We start from the raw sequence: 20,316 nt of genomic DNA, 5'->3' as shown, positions 1-20,316 counted from the left end.
ACCCACAGACTCAACAGAACCAGCACCTGGAGAAAAATGCCACTGTGTAAGGTCTGGCCAAGGACCCAGCTGGGAAAAACTAAGGCTGAGCAATGGGGCCTTCTACATCCCTGCCCCATCCCTTCTGCCCTCCATGTGACCTAAGGAGACTCAGGATGAGAGTACTTGGGTGTTGACCTCTCCTTTGCTAGGCTGAAGAAGGTGGGTGCCATCTACTCCTTTAACAAAGGGTCCCACTGCTCCCCAGACCTGTGCCATTCCTGGTGTCCGACTGCTTCTTCACCACTGTCAACCTGTAGCCGTCACCATAGGTGCTCTTGAGGAACAATGGAGAACCACAGCACTTGAGCTTGCCATGGGAGATGATGGCAATGCGGTCCCCCAGCAGGTCAGCCTCATCCATGTGGTGTGTGGAGAGCAATATGGTCCTCCCTGACGGCAGCACAAAGCCTCAGCAGAGGGGCCATGGCTGCCACAGAGGAGCATGCTAGGCTCTGCCCAGCTCTGCTCACCTGGCTTGTACTTGAGGATAAGGTCCCAGATGGCCCTTCGGGCATATGGGTCCACACCAGCTGTGGGCTCATCCAAGATAACAGCTCGCGACCCACCCACAAAGGCAATGGCCACTGACAGCTTCCTCTTCATGCCACCCGAGAGAGTCTGCACCTGGCAGTGCCGTTTATTGGAAAGTTCCAGGTCCTCAATCATCCTGGGGACAGGGCAGAAGCACCAGGAATGCTGTGGGGGCTGTACTGGTGCCCAGTGCCTGTGGGGAGTATGTAACGGCTCTTCCCCACATGGTATCTGCAGCCTTCAGCTGCTGGGACTGCCCAGCTGCAGTCAGGCTATGAGAATCTTCTGCTCACTTCCACAGCCTGACACCCCAAGGGTGGGAAAACACCTGGTGGAGCTGCTCCATGGGAAACCACTGCCACCAGATCGCCCCCCATAGCACAGCCAGCAGGAAGGAGACTCACTCATGCCAAAGGCATGGATGAAGAGAAAAGAGCTGGAGGGTGCCTACTTGTCCATCTCCTTGCGGATCTCCTCCTCTGCCATGCTCTTGAGCTGCGAGTAGAACCAGAGATGCTCCTCCACTGTCAGCCTGTCAAAGAGCACGTTATGCTGAGGACACATGCCCAAGTTCTTCCGGATCTTGTCCATCTCCGTACGGATATCATGGCCATAGATGGTAGCAGAGCCCGATGTTGGAGGGAACAAGCCAGTGAGGATGGACCTGGGTGGATGGAGAAAGGCAACAGTGTGAGGGAGCTCATACTGGCCCCAGTCTGGCCCCAGTCCCAACACCTCTGGGAGCATCTGCTGGGCCCCAGGCAGAGCAGTATCAGCACAGGGCCACGAGCCTACTCCTTTCCCATGTTTGTGCCAGCCCCACACCCACACTGCTGCCCTCTGGGCATGCTACCAGCTGCCACAGGCCCCTGCCTCACGCCCTGCAGCTGGCCAGAGGAACATGGTCTCTCTGCCTGGACAGGCACTCACATGGTGGTGGTCTTGCCTGCACCATTGTGCCCCAGGAAGGACACAACCTGGTTCTCGTAGAGGTTGAGGCTCAGCTTGTTTAGCGCCAGCTTCTTGTCTGTCTTGTAGACTTTGGTGAGCTTGTCAATGCAGACGACCAAGGGGAGGTGGGTTGGCTCCTCCTCGATGCCCCTCGTCTCCTCTGCTGTGACAGTAGGATAGTGAGGAGCCAGGGGAGGGCAGGGAAGCCAGGCTTTGAGTGGGGTTCCCTGGGAATGAATCAACCCGCCTCCATCCCATGGTGGCTATGCTGGCTTGTGGTCCCTTACCCTCTGCTTCTTGCCAATTTTTTTCCCCCTCCCACGCCAGTGGGAGTGGCAGCTCCCAGAGAGGCCACAGTGTTTGGCCCAGTATCCTGCCCTGACAAGAGCACAGGGGTCCATGGCCAAGGCACGACCCTGCGGCAGAGTCAGGGCCACCCTTGTGCCACCCACTGCCACCCCCAGCTGCCCTCACCCAGCCTCCGGCTCTCCATGGCACAGGCCTGATCTTCCTCCATGATGCTGAGGCGGGTGTTGCGTGACCATGGCCAGGTCCACTCCCAGGTCTCCACGCGCCCATTGCCCAGCCAGTAAGACTTCTGGAAAGGGAAGTACCAGGGCCGTGGCAGGCCGAACATGCCTGCAACCACAGCCCCAGGGAGTCAGGGCCAACCCTACACCCAGGCCCATGCAGAAGCTGCTGAGGACTGGGTCAGAGCCTGGCATGGGCAAGGGCTTGGGAGTTTTCCCAGGTCAGGTCACCACTGCAGGGTGGGGGCTGTGAACACTCCAGCCAGCTGGGCTCAGGGTAGCTCTGTGGGCTGTGCCAGGAAACAAATTCCTTTGGGATTCAGGTTGGGTTGACTCATGCTTCAGCTTTACAATGAAAAAATCACAGAGCAACTGAGATGCTTCCACAAGGGTGGGGATAAGGGGGATTGGTATCTCAGCTGTGGACATCTGGCTTTGCTACAGCCAGCCCCTGAATTGAGATACCTGGCTGACACCAGCAGATAAGAACATGTGGGAGGTGTCACACAGCAAAGAGGCTCCTGTAAGGTCTGGGGGGCCCTCATGCCCCTCTGCCCACACGTACCCGGGTGCACGGCCTCGATGTACCACGTGAGCACCCCATACACCATGGCATCCACGACCAGCATCATCATGGACAGCAGGAGGTTGAAGTCATCTCCTTCCACAGGTGACTGGCTGAAGGTGTGCCATTGGATACCCACGCCAGCCACCTCATACAGTGCAAAGTACTTGGAGCCCAACCCAAAGGCAGTGGTGGACATGAGAGACTGTGAAGAGGTGGAGGGAAGGGAATGGGAGGTCAGCAGGAACCGCAAGTCAACTCCAGAAGAACAGGTTTGGGTGAATTCCTACGTAGTGCTGCCCCACCCAACCCCATGGAAATGCTCCTGGACCTGAGAGGCACCAAACCTTCTGGAGATACCTCCAAAGCCCCACAAGGAGTTGGTTCATACAGGCAATGGCTTGCCCAGGGCTTGATGACAGTTTGGTGGCTTTGTACTGGACATGAGGTACCTGAGGCAAACCTGGGACCAAGTGTGTCCCCAGCTGCTGCAGCCAACTCACCGCAATGCACTTCTCAAAGGCTGTGATCTTGTCATGGGCCACCTCCTCCCGGATGGCCACATACATGTAGGGCACATAGCTGAGGAAGTAGATGATGCCACCACAGGCAGACGCCAGCTTGGCCTTGGAGTAGAGCACTGACACCAGAAAGCTGCGAGGAGGACAGCATCTCCTTGGATCCCACCCCACCAGGACTTTCCCCACACCATCTAGTTTTGGTGGTGCTGAGGCAATAAACTGGCTCCCCATATCAGTGGCTTGGAGGGACTTAGGGACTTGTGCCCCTCCACTGGCCCTTGCCCACACAGCTTCTAGCACCCACCCTCCATGGCAAAAGAACATGGCACTGCCCATGCCCCTTTACTGCCCGCACAGACCAGGCAGCTCACCAGAACATGATGGTGGCCACAGCATAGATGGCAAGGAAGAGCCATATGATGAGAACGTCGCTATGCATCAGGACCTTGCCGTACTTGAGAATGGCAGTGAGTGCTGTGACCGAGATGGAGAGCTGGACAAAGCCAGTGATGAACCAAGCCACCCAGTGCACCGCATTGTTCAGGCCCATCATCTTCATCACCTGTGGGGCCAAAACTATTCAGCGGGACTGTCCCCAACCCTGTGCACCCCTGCTTCTATTCTCGCTGGGCTGGGAGGGCAAGGGGTAGCACCAAGGGAGCTGCTGGGAGTGGGCAGGACACAGCACCCTCTATTGGGGTACCAAGGAGCTCAGTTCCCGCCAGGACTGGCCAGGGATCATCTCATGCTGGGGACACTCAGAAGGACCAGCTCCGCCCAGGGATTTTGGATCTGCATCTGCCCTAGTTCACGTAACCCAGAAATACAAGGAAGGTGACCAGGGACACAGCACAGAATGTAGGGCGCAGATATGCCCACTCCTCCCCAAGATCTCTTCCACCATCCCTACCTCTTTCAGGCGATGCTCCTTCTCTGTCACGATGTGCTGGATCATCATGGCCACTGAGTAGACCCAGGAGATCACCATGCAGAGGGGCATCATGTGCTCGATGACAAAGAGAAAGCTGATGGGGTAGAGGAAGAGAGGGGGAGAACTGGATGGTGGCACTGCCACAGAGACCTGCAGGGACCCTGGGGCAAGGGGCCTTGGAGGGGCTCTCCCACTGCTTAGGAACAACTAGTCTCTAACCCAGCTCCTCCTTAGTGCCCTAAGAAAGAATTTCTCCAGTGAGTCCACAGGACAATCCAGTGTCACGGCTGGCAGGCCTTTGCCGGCAAGTAGTAGCCACGGGCTCCACCCAGGGCCCTGGCTACCCTGGTGTGGATGGGGCTCTCTCCAACCTCCTGCCCAGGAGTGTTAGTGGCTCTGGGACTTCTACAGGTGCTGCCTCCAGACCACTGTAATCCATAATCACCAACAGATCCATGTGCCATTTCTTTACTTTCCCCTGCCCTCCTGAGCCTGGTAGTCCAAGGAATTGGACTTAACTGGTTGCTCATCACTCCCAGGGTCACCAATCTCATTCTGGCCCCCAAACTTGTTCTCTTTTCCCAGCTAAAGTATCTTGGCCTGCAAAGTGGAAGGAGGAAGGTCCTGCAGGTGAGTGTTACTCACTCATCCCGGGTATAACAGGGGTACGGGAACATCTGTACATAGTTGCCAGGCTCCACCACATCGTGGCCAACAAATGTGTTGATAAGGGCACGCTCCATCATGTCTGTGGAAGAGAAGGAGAGGCCAGGCTGAGCGCAGAGAGGCCAGGGCCATGGGCAGCTGTGGCAGAGCACTGACACTTACCCTGGATCCAGACAAAGCCATAGAGGAAGTAGAAGCGGCCGCCGGTGTTGGGGCCAGGCCGCCAGTATGCCCGCCGGATCTCGTTGGTCTTCTCTGTGAAGCTGGAATTCTGACGGATCTTGTACATGACATGGGGAGGCAACGAGCCATCCCTGTTGGTCTGGAAGATGACACCTGTGGGCAGCAGAAGAAGCAGGGAGTCCACAGGGGCCAGCCACATCAGCCAGCCCACAGCAACAGGCAGGGATGGGGAGGGTACTGCGAGCGTTGCCATGGATGAGATGGGTGGCATGGCTGGGGATGTGGACATGCATGGGATACGAAGGCACACAGACAGCAGGCCGTGCCAGTGGGAGAGCCAGGACAGCAGCCTGGGGCAGAGGATGGGCACCATATTCAGCCCCCTCATCCACCCAACATGTGCACCAAGGGACCCACATCCTGAAGCCAGTGGCTCCAGGGCACAGCTGGAGAAGGGCAAAGCTTCAGGGACCCTGAGAACAGCTGGTTCCCAGGGACATACTGGCAAAGACCGTGACATTGTCCTGATAGGCCTGGTTCAGCGTGTAGTTGACAATGCTCTCCTCATCTGGGAAGCCTTTGAAGATGTCCACGCTGACCTAGTGGGAGGAGAATCATAGAATCACTAAGACTGGAAAAGCCCTCCAAGATCATTGAGTCCATTAACCCAAACACTATCAAGCCCAGCACTAAACCATGCCCCCAGGTGTCAAATTCATACATTTTCTGAACACAGGGGTAGTACCACTGCTCTGGGCAGACTGTTCCAGTGCTGACCACTCTTTCAGTGAAGAAATTTTCCGTAAAATCCAACCTAAACCTGCCCTGCTACAATGTTAGGCTGTTTCCTGTTGTCCTGTCACTTGGGAGGAAAGACCAACCCCCACTTGGCTGCAACACCCTTCTAGGTAATTGCAGAGACTTAGAAGATCCCTCCTGAGTTTCCCGTTCTCCAGCCTGAGCTCCCTGAGGTCTCAGTCCTGCCTCATCAGACTTGTGCTCCAAAACCTTTCCTGGTTCCACTGCCCTTCTCTGGACATGCTCCAGCAGGCTAGTGAGATCCCAAGGCCCTGGATGGGTCTAGCATACAGAGCCTGCAGATGGTACAGCATGCATCACCCAAAGCCAACCCCAGTCCCTGAAGTCAACAGTGTGTGAGCACCTCCACCCTAGACATCTACCCCAAAGCTCTGGACACTGCAGGAACCACCACCTTCCCCAGAGCTCCTGTCCCATGCTCTTAAAAAGGTCTCACTGGATCTGACCCTCTTCAGCCCAACAGACCCTGGCTGTTGGTAGTTCAACCTTCTCACAGGTGTGCTCCACCTCACCTTGGCCATGAAGCGGACCCAGCCGCAGGCAGCATTGTCAATGGTATCCAGCTGCTGGAGCAGGATGCTGGCATTGGGCAGGGAGAAGTTGCCATTGAGAAAGTTGTGAAGAACATCACTGTCAGAGACATTCAGAATCTCTGGGTGCTTGTGGAGGTCAGCAGTCAACTGAGACAGAGAGGAAGACATGGGAGGGAGAAGCTGGGGTATGCCTTGCCTCTCAGGTCACTGTCCACCCCCACAGACACAGGCAGGACCCAAAACTCCTCCTGGGGATGAGGAACAGTGTGCACACTGTGCAGGGATCCAGACTAGTCTCCACAAGAGAAGGTGCATACTAGGGAGTACCCCATGAAGAAGTTACAGGGTATGTGGGGGGGGAGGACAACCCCTTCTCCACTGCCAGGGCAGTAAATTCCAGGCAGGCTCATCCTCACCACACTGTCCTACCTGCTGGAGCCAGTGGATGCGCCTCTGCAGCCTGCCCTCCTCCAGGTAGGCTCGGATCTCAGGGGAGATGTTCAGCCATGCCTTGGCGTAGTGGGTGACATTGCCCACAAAGGCGAAGGTCTCGTTGGCCTGGGGGCCAGGCAGAAAGTCGTACAGTGGGCGGAGGCAGGGGCTTCCTGCTCTCTGGGATGACTAGCAGTCATGGAGATACCTGCCCACCTCCCACTGCCTGTGGGAGCTCCCTGTGTCTGGCAGTCAACCTCTTCCCTGCCACACAGCCCATCTGCAGAGCAGGATGGTGGGAGAAGAAGGACAGGGGTCCCAACCTATGCATCCTCACCTTCAGGATGACCTTGTCAACTTCAGTGCCCACAGGTGCATACAGGATTTTGGGGTTGCTGGTCATCAGATGCACAAGGAGGCCCAAGTTTCGCTGCTCCTTGCTGGTGAAGCCCAGCGAGCTCATGTTGCCCTGCTTCAGTGCCTCAGGCTCGATGGTCCTGCAAAGGGAGCTCAGGCTTTCTACTCTGCTTCAGGCTCAGGACCCCTTGCTGCAGGCAGCCCCCATCCCTGCCCGTGACAGGCCTTCAAACTGACTCCAGTGCCTGCATGGTGCTGCCCAACACAGAGAGCATCCTTGGCTGCAGGACAAGGCTGCAGTACAGCACCCATCCTGCCTGCTCAGCAAGGGGTGACACAACTGGCCTACGCAGGGAGACCCTGGAGCCGTCCCCCAGTGCTCCTACCGGTTGTTGCCGCAAAGGATGGGCTGCAGCCCTGCCCAGAGCTGCACAAATGCTGAGAACTGCCCCTGGGGGTTGTCAATGCCAGACGGGCTCTCCCCGGCGCCCTCTTCCTCCTCTGCCGTGGCATTGCCAGCCGTGGCATTGGCGCTGGCCCAGCTGGTGCTGTTGGCCATGGGTGGCACGGCCTTGCTGGCACAGGCTCCCCTGGGGAGCAGCTTAGCCAGTGCTGAGAGGATGTCCATGTCCTGGAGAATCTTCTCCATCTCCACCAAGTCCTCGAGGAGGGCACGGAGGCGATGCTGAGTGGCTGTGCTGTTCACTTCCTCCAGCTTCAGCTGTGAGTATGCGTGGACAAGGAGTTACTCATTGCTGGGACAACAGGGTCTGCCTGCCTTTAGGAAGGGACCAACGAGGACCTCAAGCAGTAGCAACTCCACTTTCTTGGTTAAAGGGTTGGAGCTGCGCCAAGGTTAGGGCCCTGGACTCACTGCTGTGCATCTGTGCCTATGAGGCAGTGAGAATGGTGGCAAATGCTGGCAGAGACTTGCGTGAGGACACGAGATACCACTCAAGACAGGAAGGGTGGTCCTCTGTTCCTACAAAGGACACATCGAGCTTGGGTGGGACAAGGAGTGGGACCTCAAGAGTCAGGCTTGAGCTGTGCCAGCAAGGGCTTTGCTGGTCCTGGGGAGAGAAGCTGGCTTCCTAAGGACACCTAGGAAGATGCTGGGGACACCCAGTCCCATCCAATAGGCAGTGTTCAAGCAAGTGCTAGAGGGGAAACCACCTGGGATCTTAACTATGGAGCCAGGTGGGAGGGGGGTACTCATGTCAGAGAAGGGGGTCACCAAGGGAAGCCAGGACATTGAACTGTTCCCAATCCCAATACAACACCAGCTGAGTTTTAAAATCCTTCCCAAGTTTCATCCTTGCCACCAGCCTACCCCACCTGCCCAGCACTCACCCTGCTAACTATCTTGGGGGTGTCCAGCTGCTTCTGGAGCTCGGAGGCCAGCTGGGCAAAGCGCTCCTGGCGGATGGTCCGGCTGCCATTGCAGGCCAGTGCCTGGTATGCTGCCAGCAGTGGCTGCTGCCTGGGAGACACGCGCAGGAGGCGGTGCAGTCCCCCTGGGTACTGCTCACAAGTCAGCTGCTCCAGCACTGGCCCGGTGAAGAGCACATTCTACAGGGCAGGAAGTTGCAGGGACAGGGCTGCAGTGCCTGCTCTGGCAGAGCAGCCCAGATTGTCCCATGAGGTGCTCACCTCCATCTCGGTGACAAAGGCCTGGGGGCTATCAGAGATAGCAGGTGCCACAGCAGTGCTGGTGAGGTCCAGAGCCTGGGAGAGCATGTGGAGCAGTGCTGGATGGTGTGGGGCTGCCACTGGGTCCCGCAGCACCCTGTGAACCAGCCCTTCCTGCAGGCTCCTCCAGCCACCGGGGAGACTCTTCTGCAAGATGAAGAATGGGGATGGCTGGTGGGATGGGGGCTCCTCCCAGGTCCCCCTCCTTGTGTGTCCCTGAGCATACATGAATAGCCCCACAGCATCCATGGTCTCCACAGGGCAGGGAAGAAAAAGGATGGACAGATGCAGGGAGCAGAGATTCCCTGCATGCCAGACGCAAGGGGGGAACAATTTCCCCTGCTCCCTCCACAGCCACCACCCAGGCAGTGCCAATCCCCACTGCAATGGTAAACCCAGGCATAGGTACTGGTGTGTCTCATAAAACTGGGGGAGCTGGTGCCAGCACCAGGACGGACCCTGCCATCCCTGCTACTCTCTGCCCCCTGAAAATATTCTGTCATGGCCCATCTACTGGAACAGAGACCCCCAGATCACCTGGGGTGGGATATGGAAGGGACAAGAGGATGGGCTCTACTCAACCATGTCTCCTGCATGCAGCACTGCTCCTCACCTCCAGCTGTGTCATCTTCTTGCTGGGGCGAAACCCATCCCACAGGTCTCGCTCATGGGTCTCATCAGGTACCAAAGGAAAGGAATCAAAAAACTGCCGGTACACCTGCACCGAGATGAGAGCACAACTGCCAGGTGTGCCAAAAGTGGAGCACCAGTGCTGCACCTCCTTGCCCAGCAAGGCCGTGGCATGGGGCAGCAGGATCGGAAAAATCCAAGCTGGGTGCCATTTACAGGGTAGAACAGACCCCTGCAAAGCCCAGAGGTCACCCACCTCCCGCAGGTTAATGCTGGAGCCCAGGAGCAGCTCAGCTGTGCTGTTGGGGAGGGACAGGTTCTGCATCAGGAAGTGCCGCAGCTCACCCTGGTCTTTGGCTGCCCATGCCAGTGTGAAGCCGGACCCTGCCAAGGAATAAGGTGGGAGGTCAGAGCAGCCCACCAGCAGGAGGGACACGGCATGGCACCAGAGCTGGCCCTGCCCAATGCAGAGACATGGGACAGTGGCAGGGCACTGCCACACACCATCACTTTGCTGGGTGCTGGGCCAGCTGGTGCTATCTGTCCCTGCCAAAGAGGTAGTGGAGGCAGGCAGAGCACAACCCACCTGCTTGGCTGCTGAAGCGGGTCTCCATGGAGCTGGGCTCAGGGCTGCTGAGGGCCTCCAGGTGCCGGCGCAGCGACTCCAGCTCCTCCTCCAGTCCTGGATGCTGCGGGTCGAAGAGGCTGCTTTGCTCTACTGCCTCGCTGAGGTGTTCCAGAATCTGTGTCACCCTGTGAGAGCCCAGCACCGCCCTGGCTTCAGGGACAGAGGGATGGAGACACCTTCCCCAGAGCTCTGGGGGACAGAGCCCCTCAGGTGCAGGGGACAGCAGTCCTGTCTGAAACGGGGCACCACTGCCCTTGCCTGCACGCTGAATCCAGTGTGCCAGGGCTCAGAGGAGAGCCCCAGCACCTCATGGTGTCTCCAAGAGCCACCCACCTCTGTCCTCCTCCCAGCACTGAATACCTGGGAGCCCACAGCAGAACAGACTGAGGTGTCCTCTGCACCAAGGACATGGTGGTCTGCACCCAAGCGGTTTTGGGGGATGCTAGCTTCTGCCTCAGCCCCAGGGTGGCAATGTCAGCGTGGAACGGGGCTCTGTGTGGGAGCACGAGGGGTGGGAGAGGAAGTGCATGGTGAGGGCAAGACTCACGTGGAGTTGGAGTACTGCAGGAAGCCAAACTCATCACGCTGGCCGTCGGGGCACAGGGACTGCATGACCGGCAGGATCCCGGCTGACGTGAGCGGGGCCGCCGTGTAGAAAGCTGGAGCCAGTAAGAGGGCAGAAGAGGCCAAGGAAAGTGCGGGCAGCAGGGGGGAAAGGCAAAGAGGCAGGGAGGGGGAAGGGGCCACCAGAGAAACAGACATTCCATTCAGAAAAGCACACGCTGGGGTCTGTGAGCCCACAGGAGGCTGGTGGCCACAGTCAGAAGTCAGCAACTTTCCCACCAGGGCTGTCCTGGCTGGTGACTCTGTGGGGCTGCAGGCAGCTCCAGCCCTCTCACCCCCACCCACTCTCCCCTGGGTGATGGCTCCCTTGTGTCCCATGACAATGCCAATTTCTACCACTTGCCCCCAAGATGGCCACCAACCTCCTCCAAGCCCCCGATCCCCCCTGTTAGTAGCCTCAGAGGCAGTGGTGGATCTCCAGAGGAAAAGAAGGACAAATACAACAGGGAAAATATATTTGTCATCTGCAGTTCCCAGAGCCCCCAGCCTCCCCCCCAACCCAGCTGCCCCAACATGTGGCAGCCGGAGGTAGGTGGAAATGGAGACACGGAGATGAGAGAAACAAGAAACAGCAAAGGGCTGGCAACCCTCCCCCCCCCGCCCCCTCCAATGGCACTGAGCCATCATCCCTGCTGGGACTCTCCCATGTCCTTCCCCAGGGCAGGGCAAGCCCAGAATGCCACTGCCCGATGGGGACCACAGGTTGTCATCAGGCAGGGACCCTGCTTTCGCCACCCTGCCAATGACTCTGTGGTTAGAGATAGGTCAATGCTGTTAACAAGGCCACAAACGGTGGGCACTGGTGAAGATGGGCTTCTGGCAGGAACAAGGAACAGGTGCAGCATGGGATAGGCCAGCAGCCTCTTGGGGTGGTGGAACCCACACTGGTGGCCATGCCACGGTTTGGTGACAAAGTCAGTGCGTTGCATCTTGCTGACCTTGAGGCTCTAGTGCCACATTCCAGCTTGTCCCAGCCATGAGAGGCCAAGACAGAGACCTGGTGGTGGTGCCAGGGTGGGAGCCAGCCCCAACCCCTTGGTGATTGGGCAAGACTGGGTGACCACAGGCAACCACATGGGTGACAGAGCCAAATAGACTTTGCTCCAGGAAGCAGGCAATAAGAAGGAGTAAGACAAGCCTCCACCTGGCTGGAGTGCCCTATGCAGCCCAGGAGGCCGGGGACATGGCCACCAATGACCCCAGCACCTGGGAACCCAGCACCTGGGAACCCAGCACCATCAACCAAGGGGGTACACCATCATGACTGGTCAAGTCCCTGGGGAGGAGCAGGCAGGGGCCATACTATGCTGCCTGAGCTCATCTTCACCAGCTGTGGAGGAAGGCAAGGGGTTTACAGAGGCATAGATTAGGCCAGAGTGAGTTGATCTAAACCAAGCTCTTCCTCCCCAGACTATGAGGCCAGCACTGGTAAGGGAATGGGAGGAGGCGCCCACCCAACCCACCAACTTACAGACTGGTGCATGCAGTTGAGGCATGAAGGGCAGGCGGGCAGGGGAAATGGTGGGAAAGAAAAAGAAAACATGAGCAAAAAAGAACAAAAAAAACGAATGAAAAACCACACAACACAGAGTGTATGTCAGCGCCAAGGCGGGAACCCTGGCAGCACCTGCCACAGCTGCACAGCACTGGCAGCTGGGCTCTCCTTCGCCGGGACACACTGAAATACAGGCTCAAACCATCGTCACATGGGGTCACCAGCAGTGCTCAGCATCTCCCCTGGCCCTGCTGTGCCATCTGTACCAGATCACCCACCAAGGTGGGCATCAGTGGGCCCTTGGGAGCTGACAGCTTCACTCCACTGCCTCCTCCCAGCTGCACAGCCCACAGCCACCACAACCCAGGCCAAAGCTCCAGCTGGAATTCTCCCAGAGCCCTCAGCTCAAGTCCCAACAGTTTATCATCCTGCCAGGCCTCTGAGCACACCAGGGCCAGGCATAGGGCTTTCTGTAGGTCACTTTCCCCCTCACTGGGGAGCCCTTCCCAGAGCCACTCCAGCTGATCCTCAACTACTTAGGGGGACTGTGGCTGTTCCAGCACCATCCAGTTTGCCTTTCCCCATGCAAAATGTCCATGCTGATGACAGCCACAGGCTGGTTGGTGCTGCAACCCCCAGGGGAGCCTCCCCAGGCTGGGATAGACTCTGCTACTTCCACCAGTCCTTGGCTGTAGCCCCTGCCCAGTGCAATGTCCCCCAAAAGGCCTCTCTAGGTCCCCCCTGCCCCCAGGCTGGAGCACTTCCCCAGGGCCTCAGGGTGGCCCCAAGTGTGGGAGTGCCCCAAGCACCACCTTGTTGGGACTCACCTTCCTTCACAGGGATGGTGGGCTTCTTCTGCCGCAGCCCCAGGAGGATGAAGAAGAGCACCAGGGGGATGAAGATCTCGAAGGCCAGTACCCACTGGGGATGACACAGAGCAGAGGGAACAGGATGCTTAGGGACAGAACACAGCCACCTGGGAGAAGCACAGGCAGTACAGGGGTCCCCAGGCATTGGTGCAGCGCAGCACTGTGTCCACATATTGCAAATGGCTGGTGGCTCTGTCACAGCTCAGCCAGCGGCAAACAGGTTCCTGGGCATCCCACAACCTCCTGCCTGCACCACCCTGTCCAGAGCACTGTAGGACAGGGCAGGGTACACAGAGGGGATGGATACCTCTTCCAGTAGTGCAAACAGGCTGCTGAGGCTTGAGCTCAGCCATAAAGGTCCACCATAGCTGGACCTGCCCAGGGAGAAGACCTCAAGTTCTGAAGGCTAGTGCCCTCACAGCCTGGAGCAGCATGATGCCCCCTCAGCACCTGTGCCACTGCTGGATCTCACAAGGAGCAATAGCTGAGTCCAATAGCAGAGTTCAGTTCAGCCACGCCCTGCCACCAGCTCCAGGTGCAACTGGGCCATCCTGGTACCCATTCCATGCCCTCCCAAAAGGTTCTGGCTGCAAGGAATTTCCACTGGCAGCATATGGTAAATAACAGCAAATCCCCAGGAATTCCTGGCCACAGTGGCTCAGAAGTCCCAGCTAGGCTCTGTGCCCAGAGGCCCTGGGGATAGGCATCAGCATCTCCAGCTATGGGCAGGAGCAAGCAGCCGGCACACTGCCAGCACAGCTGCTGCCACTTTGCACTGGAGTGCCCAGAAATGGCACAGCCCCGATGCCCAGCAGCAGGGAACCACTGCAGGCTTGGTAACTGAGGCACAGGGTGAGGTGAGCCAACTTCGGCTCAATCCAGAGCCAGATCAGACCCAAGGCAGCTGCTGAGACCCTGAAACTGCTGCCACCCATAGGCATGGCAGGGCCCAGCTCCACTGCTGGGAAGGTGCTTCCTACACCACCCACACCGGCTTCCTCCCAGTGACCAGTGCCAATGGGCAAGCCCATGGAGAGGCAAGAACAGACTTTAATGTGAAGGATGCAGCTGCCAACAGGTGACAGGGTCAGACCCTGTGTCTCCAACATTACCTCCATGCTGCCTCACTCAGGGGCTGCCAACACTCTGTCAAAAAAGTGAGAGCAGCCCCAAATGGCAGCGAGCAGAGGGAGCCCTGCACCCAGGTCCCTGCCAGCAAATGGCCACAGTGCTACTTCCGTGGGATGAGCACAACTGCACCCGTGGATGCTGCCCATGCTGCACTCGCCATGCCAGAGGTTCCTGGTTTTGGAACTCTGGAAGGAAGAGGAAGAAGAGCTGGAGGAGATGGAAAATGCCCCCAGGAGCAGTGCCTGAGAACAGTCATCTTTCTGATAACACCAGTCCCAGGGACAGTCCCTGCTGTCACTGGTCCTGCACAAAGCAGGATAGCAGGGGACACCCTGACACACACTGCAGTCCCGTGGCCCCTGCCCCACCCCCTGCCTGTTTACCAGGCACACAACAAGGCCTCTGTGCCCAGGCACTGGGGGAACCATCCCCACACACCCATGCTGGCCTGTACCAGGCTCGTGTGGGAACTGTCCTTGGTGGCAACAGCTTATTGGAAGCTACTTGTTGTTATTTATTTTTTTGACAAAGGTCATTGACTCTTGCTCATCTCCATCCCCAGAGATGTCCCTTGTCCCCACCCTTTGTCCCACATATCCCAGTGTCACAGCAGGCTGTCCCACACCTTTGGCACCCACAGTGGCATGGTGATGGGCAGACATGGTAGCTGATGGCTATCTACCAGGCTGCACCTCCAGGACCGACCCTGCCCCCCCTGGTCCCCAGGGGCACTGGCATGCAGTGGGGCCCAACGGAGCCTCAGACTTCCAGCGAGGCACCAGACCAGGACACCTGCACAGCCTGGGGATGGTGGGGTCCCCACGTGCAGGCACAAGACAACTAGGGGGACATTTTGGGATTGTGTGAGGAAGCAAGGAGGAAAGGCCAGGATACAAGCAGATGAGAAGGATACGCTCCCCAGTAGGTAGGAAAGAGCCAAGGAGAGGAGAAGAGAGGGGCCAGTGCCTGCCAGCAGGTGGCCATGAGTGTACCAGCCAGTCTGCCCTGCTCTGTCACCCATCCCCTGCCCCCCTGCTCTCTTGACAAGGGCACAGGTGCAGGACTGAGGGTGGGACACTGGTCCCAGGAGCCCTGGTACCAGGTGACAATGGTTGTGGGGCCAGGGACAGCTCCTGGGTGGTGGCATTCTCTTCTTCCACATCCCCTGCCACATGTTCATTTCAGCCTGGTTGTATGTGAGCAGGATGAGGTCATAGGCGCTGTTCAGATTTGCACAAGTGCTGGGTGTCAACCTGCCACCCTACAGACAGTGGGGTAAGTTGCCCCACGTTCAGCCCTGTCCTTGGCTGGAGACAGGGGTGGTGGGGTCCTGCCCAATTCCCCCAGCAGGGAGGCAGAGCTGGGTGGGTGCTACAGCAGGGTGCTGGCCCCTGGCAGAAGCACATGTCTTTCCGGGAGCACTGGGACAGTGATTCAATGCCTGGGCCCATCCTCTGCCACACTGTCAGATGGGAGCGAGAGGCTGCTAGGAGGCTGAGCAGGAGGCAGCAGTGCCTGCTGCGACACACAGCTCCCACACAGCCAGGTCAAAAGGCCAGACAAGCACCACAGGACAGTGATACAAACAGAGCAGAGTAAACAGCCCGGCCCAGCACAACGGTGCCACCATGCCCACTCTCCAGCCACCGCTGGGACAGCTGGGAGATGTGCTGGAGCCAGGGTCAGGACAGACATGGCTGTCAGATCATTAACAACTGCATAACTCCACTGGTGTCCCCAGGATGTGGCAGCACTCATGTCCCAGTAGCCCAGGGGGCAGTCCTCATGGGGACAGCCAGGCCAGGCAGAGGCAGCTCTTCCTGTCCAAGGCTGTCACCCAAAAGTCCACTCAGTTCTCTCCTCTGTGCCCCCAGCAACGTTTGATGCCCACAAGCCACAGCCTCCAGCCAGCATGGTGTGGGAGAGGGGCAGTCAGACTGGGCACTCCCATACTAAGACGCTCAAGCTGGCAACTCCAGTGACATCCCTGCTCCCCACACCTGCCATGTCAGTCCCCCTGCCCATAGCCTGGCACCAGCAAGGGGGTTTATTGGCTCCAACACAGGTGAAGCAGCATTACACACAGCATCCAAAATCCCTGCACGTACCCCCCAGAGGACAGGGCAGGGTCTGCCTGTCCTCCTCATGGGAGGAAGGAGCTGCTGCCTACTCCATGCCAGCCTCTCTGCCCATGCCAGTGCTGCCCAGAGTGCCAGCAGGAACTGGCAATAGGTGCTGGCCTGCAGGAACCCTGAGGGATTGGGCTCTCAAGTCCTGCAGGATCCAACTTTTCCAATAGCATTTTAAGGCTGCAGAAATACCTTTAAATTTTCATGGTCCCACACTTTAATCACTGTTAGATGCCCACTTTTGCCCACAGCCAGAACGTAAAGGCAGGTAAAGCTGTGGTCACTGGGAAAGATGAGACTGAGAGCTCTGGGGGAAAATAGGCCCCAAAATGCATGAGGCTGTGCCAAGCTGCCCAGCTCCAGTGGAAATCTGACCACCCAGGTGGGGCCTGAGAGGCTTCCCTCAAGGTCACCTGCCCCACAGGGACAGACAAGGCCAGGTCCAGGGGCTGCCAACTCCCATCCTGCCAAGGCCTGGCCACCCTCACCTCTGCCTCTGGTCACTTCCAGTTATGTCCATCTGTCCCACTACCCCCTGCCTCTAGCATGGACACATCCCCACCCCCGACAGCCCCTGCACGGCACCCTGGGGTCCTGCCTTGGGGAGGCTGGAGGAGCGAGAAATTCCTGCTGGGGTTTGTCAACAACTCTCTTGAGCTGAGGACCCAGGAACACCCACCACGGTTCTCCCCATTCCTGCAGTGTCAGCCAGGCACCTGTGTGCTGGGCCAAGAGGGCACATCATTGTCAGTGCCCTGTGCAAAGGCCACACAGCACTGGGACATGGCCACCCTCCCACTGGCACAAGATGCCTGACCTGAGCACAGGGTCATGCCAGCAGCCAGTGTGGATGAAGGTGTTCCACAACGGGTATGCCCCGGCTGCCAATGCCAACAGGGACTCACAGAGACACTGCTGGGCCACCACACCCCTGCCAAACCCGCGCTTCCCCTCCCCACACCTGCTGCAAACAAGGAGAGGGCAAAGAGCACCCAGAGCCAGGGCAGTACCCAACTGATTCCTGCTGCAGGATTCAGTACCAGCAGGAGCTGGCAGGGCCACAGGCACACAGTCCTAGGGACACTGCACCCCAGCAGAGGCAGTGTTACAGCCCCCCAGCACCCCAAATTTCAGCCTTTCGTTTTCTGGCAGCATCAGTTTCCCCCCAGCTCTCTGCCACCAGCCAGGGGGAAAGGACAGATCTGCCAGCTCCTGTGTGGAGAGTTTTCCATCTTCAGGACAAAGTGCAGAAGGCACAGATCCTGCATGGAGCAGAACAGCCACACTGCTATCAGCTCTCCCTTCCCTCATTCCAGTGCCTGTGCCACAGGGAGCCCCATCAGTGTGCTGCAGCACCAAAACAGCATAGAACTGCTCCCACCATTCCCACAAAAGAGCCTTGACCTACCCACCAATCCTTCCCCAGGACCAAGCAAACTGGCAGCACACTTCCATCACTGAGAGCTCCAGCTGTGGCTGCCTGCCCATCCCAAATGAATGGGTACAAAGAGCCCCAGGGCAGGAAGGTGAACACCCTGAACTGTGCCTGTGGTGAGTTTTGAGAGAACACCTGCTAAATCTTACATCTAACATAGGTTTAAACCAGATACCAAAGTCATGGGAGAGCCCATCCTTTAACAATTCCTGTCCCAGCAGATTCAAGGCACAGCCAGCAATCCCCAGGGCTGCCATGGGCACCTCCAAGGGACCCCACAGCTCGGGCTTCCCTCCACCAAGAGCCACCAATGCTGTTCTGCTCAGACCTCCATCATCCCAGGGTTATGCTCTGGGAAGAATAAAGTCATGGGCAAACCCCAAAGCAGTCCCTGGAACAGCTCAGCCACACTAGGCAAGGCCCAAAGCCACCATGGGCTGGGAACAAGGCCTTACAGAGGTGCCACTGACCAGGGACAGTGCCTGGCCATGCTGCAGGTCTCCCTGCACCCACCATCCACCCATAAGTGGCCTGGCCAAGTCCTCACCTAAATAATGAATATTAATTATGAATAAATGAATAAAGTCTGCCTGTGAATATGAAAGTCTGTCTAAACTATGAATAAAGTCTGTCCCAAAACCATGGCTGTACCCTACTGCAATCCTGCTCCTGAACAGCCCCTGCTGCCAGGGACAATAGGGACACCCCCAGGCCACCAACACTCATAGGCAGAACACAGAACTGCTCCAGTTGTCAGAGCCCTCAGTCAAACCTGAGGTCTCTGCTTCCCACCCTACCCTGCAGTACTGGGTTTGCTACTCCACCTATTGCCGGGAGGGGAGCACATGGTGGCAAGGACTGACCCCAGGGGAGCACCTGCAGCACTAGGATGGACCAAAAGGCAGCTGCTGTGCCCACACTCCTTCTCTGAGACTGGAAGAAGCCCAGCGACTCCCAACTCTGCCTGCTCCTGGGTGAACACCAGGGGCAGCAGCTGCTCCAGTCCCCCAGCCTCTGGCTGCTGCAGTAAGATCACGCCAGTGGGAGCTGGTTTCTCATAGTGAAACATTCATCTGTAGCTATTGCCAGGACAGACTTGCACTGGGGAACCCACTGCTGAGTGCCAGGCACAGCCACCACACAGGGCTTGGCTCTGCCCTGGCCAGTCACCACTGGCAGCTCAGCCCAGCACTACTCCGAGAGGGCAGAGCTCCCCACAGAGTGGGCAGGATGATGGCCCCTGTGCAGACCAGGGACACCAAGTGGCTCTGGGATTCACACACAGCAGTAGCACAAGGAGGGAGGTGACATACACAGGGCACGTGCATCCTCAGGGCACAGCTGTCCTAGGGACTGCATCAGATCCATCCATGAGCACCCGCGGCACTGGCACCAGCTCTCGTCCTGGCTCAGAGCTGGTCCCCTGCACTCACACCATCGCTGGGTGGGCAAGGATGGGTTGCTCCATACCCTGCCACCCTGCCTGAAGCAGTGGCACTCCAGCAACAGTCCACAGAGATGGAGGTGATGCAGCCTGGGCTCCTCATCCTCCTCCTCTGGCCACAGCTTCCTGTGCTGCACCCCCACACTGCCCACGGGGCTGGTAGGGAGGGTCACGGAGAAATGGATCCCCAAAAGCTGTGTGCACCCCCACTCTGTAACCCAATGGCCATGGAAGCCAAGGCCAGGTCAGCCGGTGTGTGCCAGGGCCCAGCCGTGCCAGGCTGCTCATCCTTGCAGGCAAGGGTCCGGCACAGCCCCTGCCGTGGCCATGCAACTCTGCTAAGGGTAAAGAGGGGAGATGACTCAGCCAAACAGCATCATCCCCCTCATCCATTTTGGGGGCACCAGGGCTGTCAGTCCAGGGAAACCTGCCTGCAGCGCCAGGCTCATGCCTGGTCCTGTCACAGGAGCCTCTGCTGCTCCGGTTACCGGGATACGGGGTCTGGGGCTGGTGGCTGCCGGTGAGGAACAGCAGGATCGGGCCTGCGGGATAATTGGGAAGGGAAAAGAAAAGCGATGCCAGCTTGCGAGCAGCAGCTCGTTCCCCTCCCCCAGCCGCTAAAAATAACCGGCTCCCTCGGGCCGCGCACCCACCCCCGGCCCACAGTGCAGGATCCCACGGGGGGCCGATGGATGACCCCACACAGGGAGCCTGCGACAGGGCGGCAGTGGCCCCGAGGCCCCAGCACGGTCGATGTCATCTTGCCCCTTCTGCCAGCCCGGGAGGGACACACACCAGCCCCCCGGCCCCTAACCCCACGAAGTTGCCTTTTCTACAGCCCACGGAAGATAGGCGGCTCCGACCCACATATGGACTGAGAACCTATTTATACCCGGTGGGTATCGGGGCTCGGGGAGCGATCCCACCCCGAGGAGGCGACATCCAGCCCCCCTCCTCCTGCGGCCCCCGGGTGGCCTCACGGACACGACAGCGAAGCGGGAGAGCCCCAACTGTTGCTGCCACACAGAGGCCCAGGGGCGCGCTGGGCCGGAGGATTCGTGCACGGGCGGCCCGAGGCAGGCGGACACCGCCGGGCCGAGGGACTGGGGGAACCCTCCGGCACCACTTTCGCGCGGAACCCGGCCTCGCCCCTCGGGGCTGCAGGGCCCCCCCCGCCCCCG

General features: G+C 58.5%; 1 protein-coding gene across 5 annotated transcripts in view; it reads right to left on the bottom strand.

Moving 5' to 3' along the window:
• Positions 1 to 20,316, bottom strand: part of ABCA2 (ATP binding cassette subfamily A member 2) — a 34,523-nt gene that overhangs the window by 13,953 nt on the left and 254 nt on the right. For 2 of the 5 annotated variants that reach the window (XM_071453573.1, XM_071453575.1), the window contains exons 2-24: positions 12,955 to 13,048; positions 10,556 to 10,667; positions 9,967 to 10,133; positions 9,637 to 9,764; positions 9,364 to 9,468; positions 8,712 to 8,897; positions 8,412 to 8,630; positions 7,448 to 7,782; positions 7,042 to 7,201; positions 6,702 to 6,830; positions 6,252 to 6,419; positions 5,423 to 5,519; positions 4,900 to 5,073; positions 4,717 to 4,819; positions 4,051 to 4,165; positions 3,512 to 3,702; positions 3,123 to 3,273; positions 2,620 to 2,824; positions 1,999 to 2,163; positions 1,504 to 1,687; positions 1,025 to 1,237; positions 513 to 709; positions 250 to 432 (exon numbers count right to left, since the gene is read on the bottom strand). In XM_071453573.1, the coding sequence (XP_071309674.1) occupies positions 250 to 432; positions 513 to 709; positions 1,025 to 1,237; positions 1,504 to 1,687; positions 1,999 to 2,163; positions 2,620 to 2,824; positions 3,123 to 3,273; positions 3,512 to 3,702; positions 4,051 to 4,165; positions 4,717 to 4,819; positions 4,900 to 5,073; positions 5,423 to 5,519; positions 6,252 to 6,419; positions 6,702 to 6,830; positions 7,042 to 7,201; positions 7,448 to 7,782; positions 8,412 to 8,630; positions 8,712 to 8,897; positions 9,364 to 9,468; positions 9,637 to 9,764; positions 9,967 to 10,133; positions 10,556 to 10,667; positions 12,955 to 13,048 (3,781 nt within the window). Of the gene's footprint in view, positions 1 to 249; positions 433 to 512; positions 710 to 1,024; positions 1,238 to 1,503; positions 1,688 to 1,998; positions 2,164 to 2,619; positions 2,825 to 3,122; positions 3,274 to 3,511; positions 3,703 to 4,050; positions 4,166 to 4,716; positions 4,820 to 4,899; positions 5,074 to 5,422; positions 5,520 to 6,251; positions 6,420 to 6,701; positions 6,831 to 7,041; positions 7,202 to 7,447; positions 7,783 to 8,411; positions 8,631 to 8,711; positions 8,898 to 9,363; positions 9,469 to 9,636; positions 9,765 to 9,966; positions 10,134 to 10,555; positions 10,668 to 12,954; positions 13,049 to 20,316 lie in introns of those variants that run through there. The other 3 variants (XM_071453574.1, XM_071453576.1, XM_071453577.1) reach the window with 3 other exon arrangements.

The sequence above is a fragment of the Agelaius tricolor genome, unplaced genomic scaffold (assembly GCF_023055355.1).
Source record: "Agelaius tricolor isolate 1412-34295 unplaced genomic scaffold, bAgeTri1.0.p SCAF_37, whole genome shotgun sequence".
In the NCBI taxonomy this organism is placed as follows: Eukaryota; Metazoa; Chordata; class Aves; order Passeriformes; family Icteridae; genus Agelaius; species Agelaius tricolor.
This window is presented reverse-complemented; position numbering and strand designations above follow the sequence as displayed.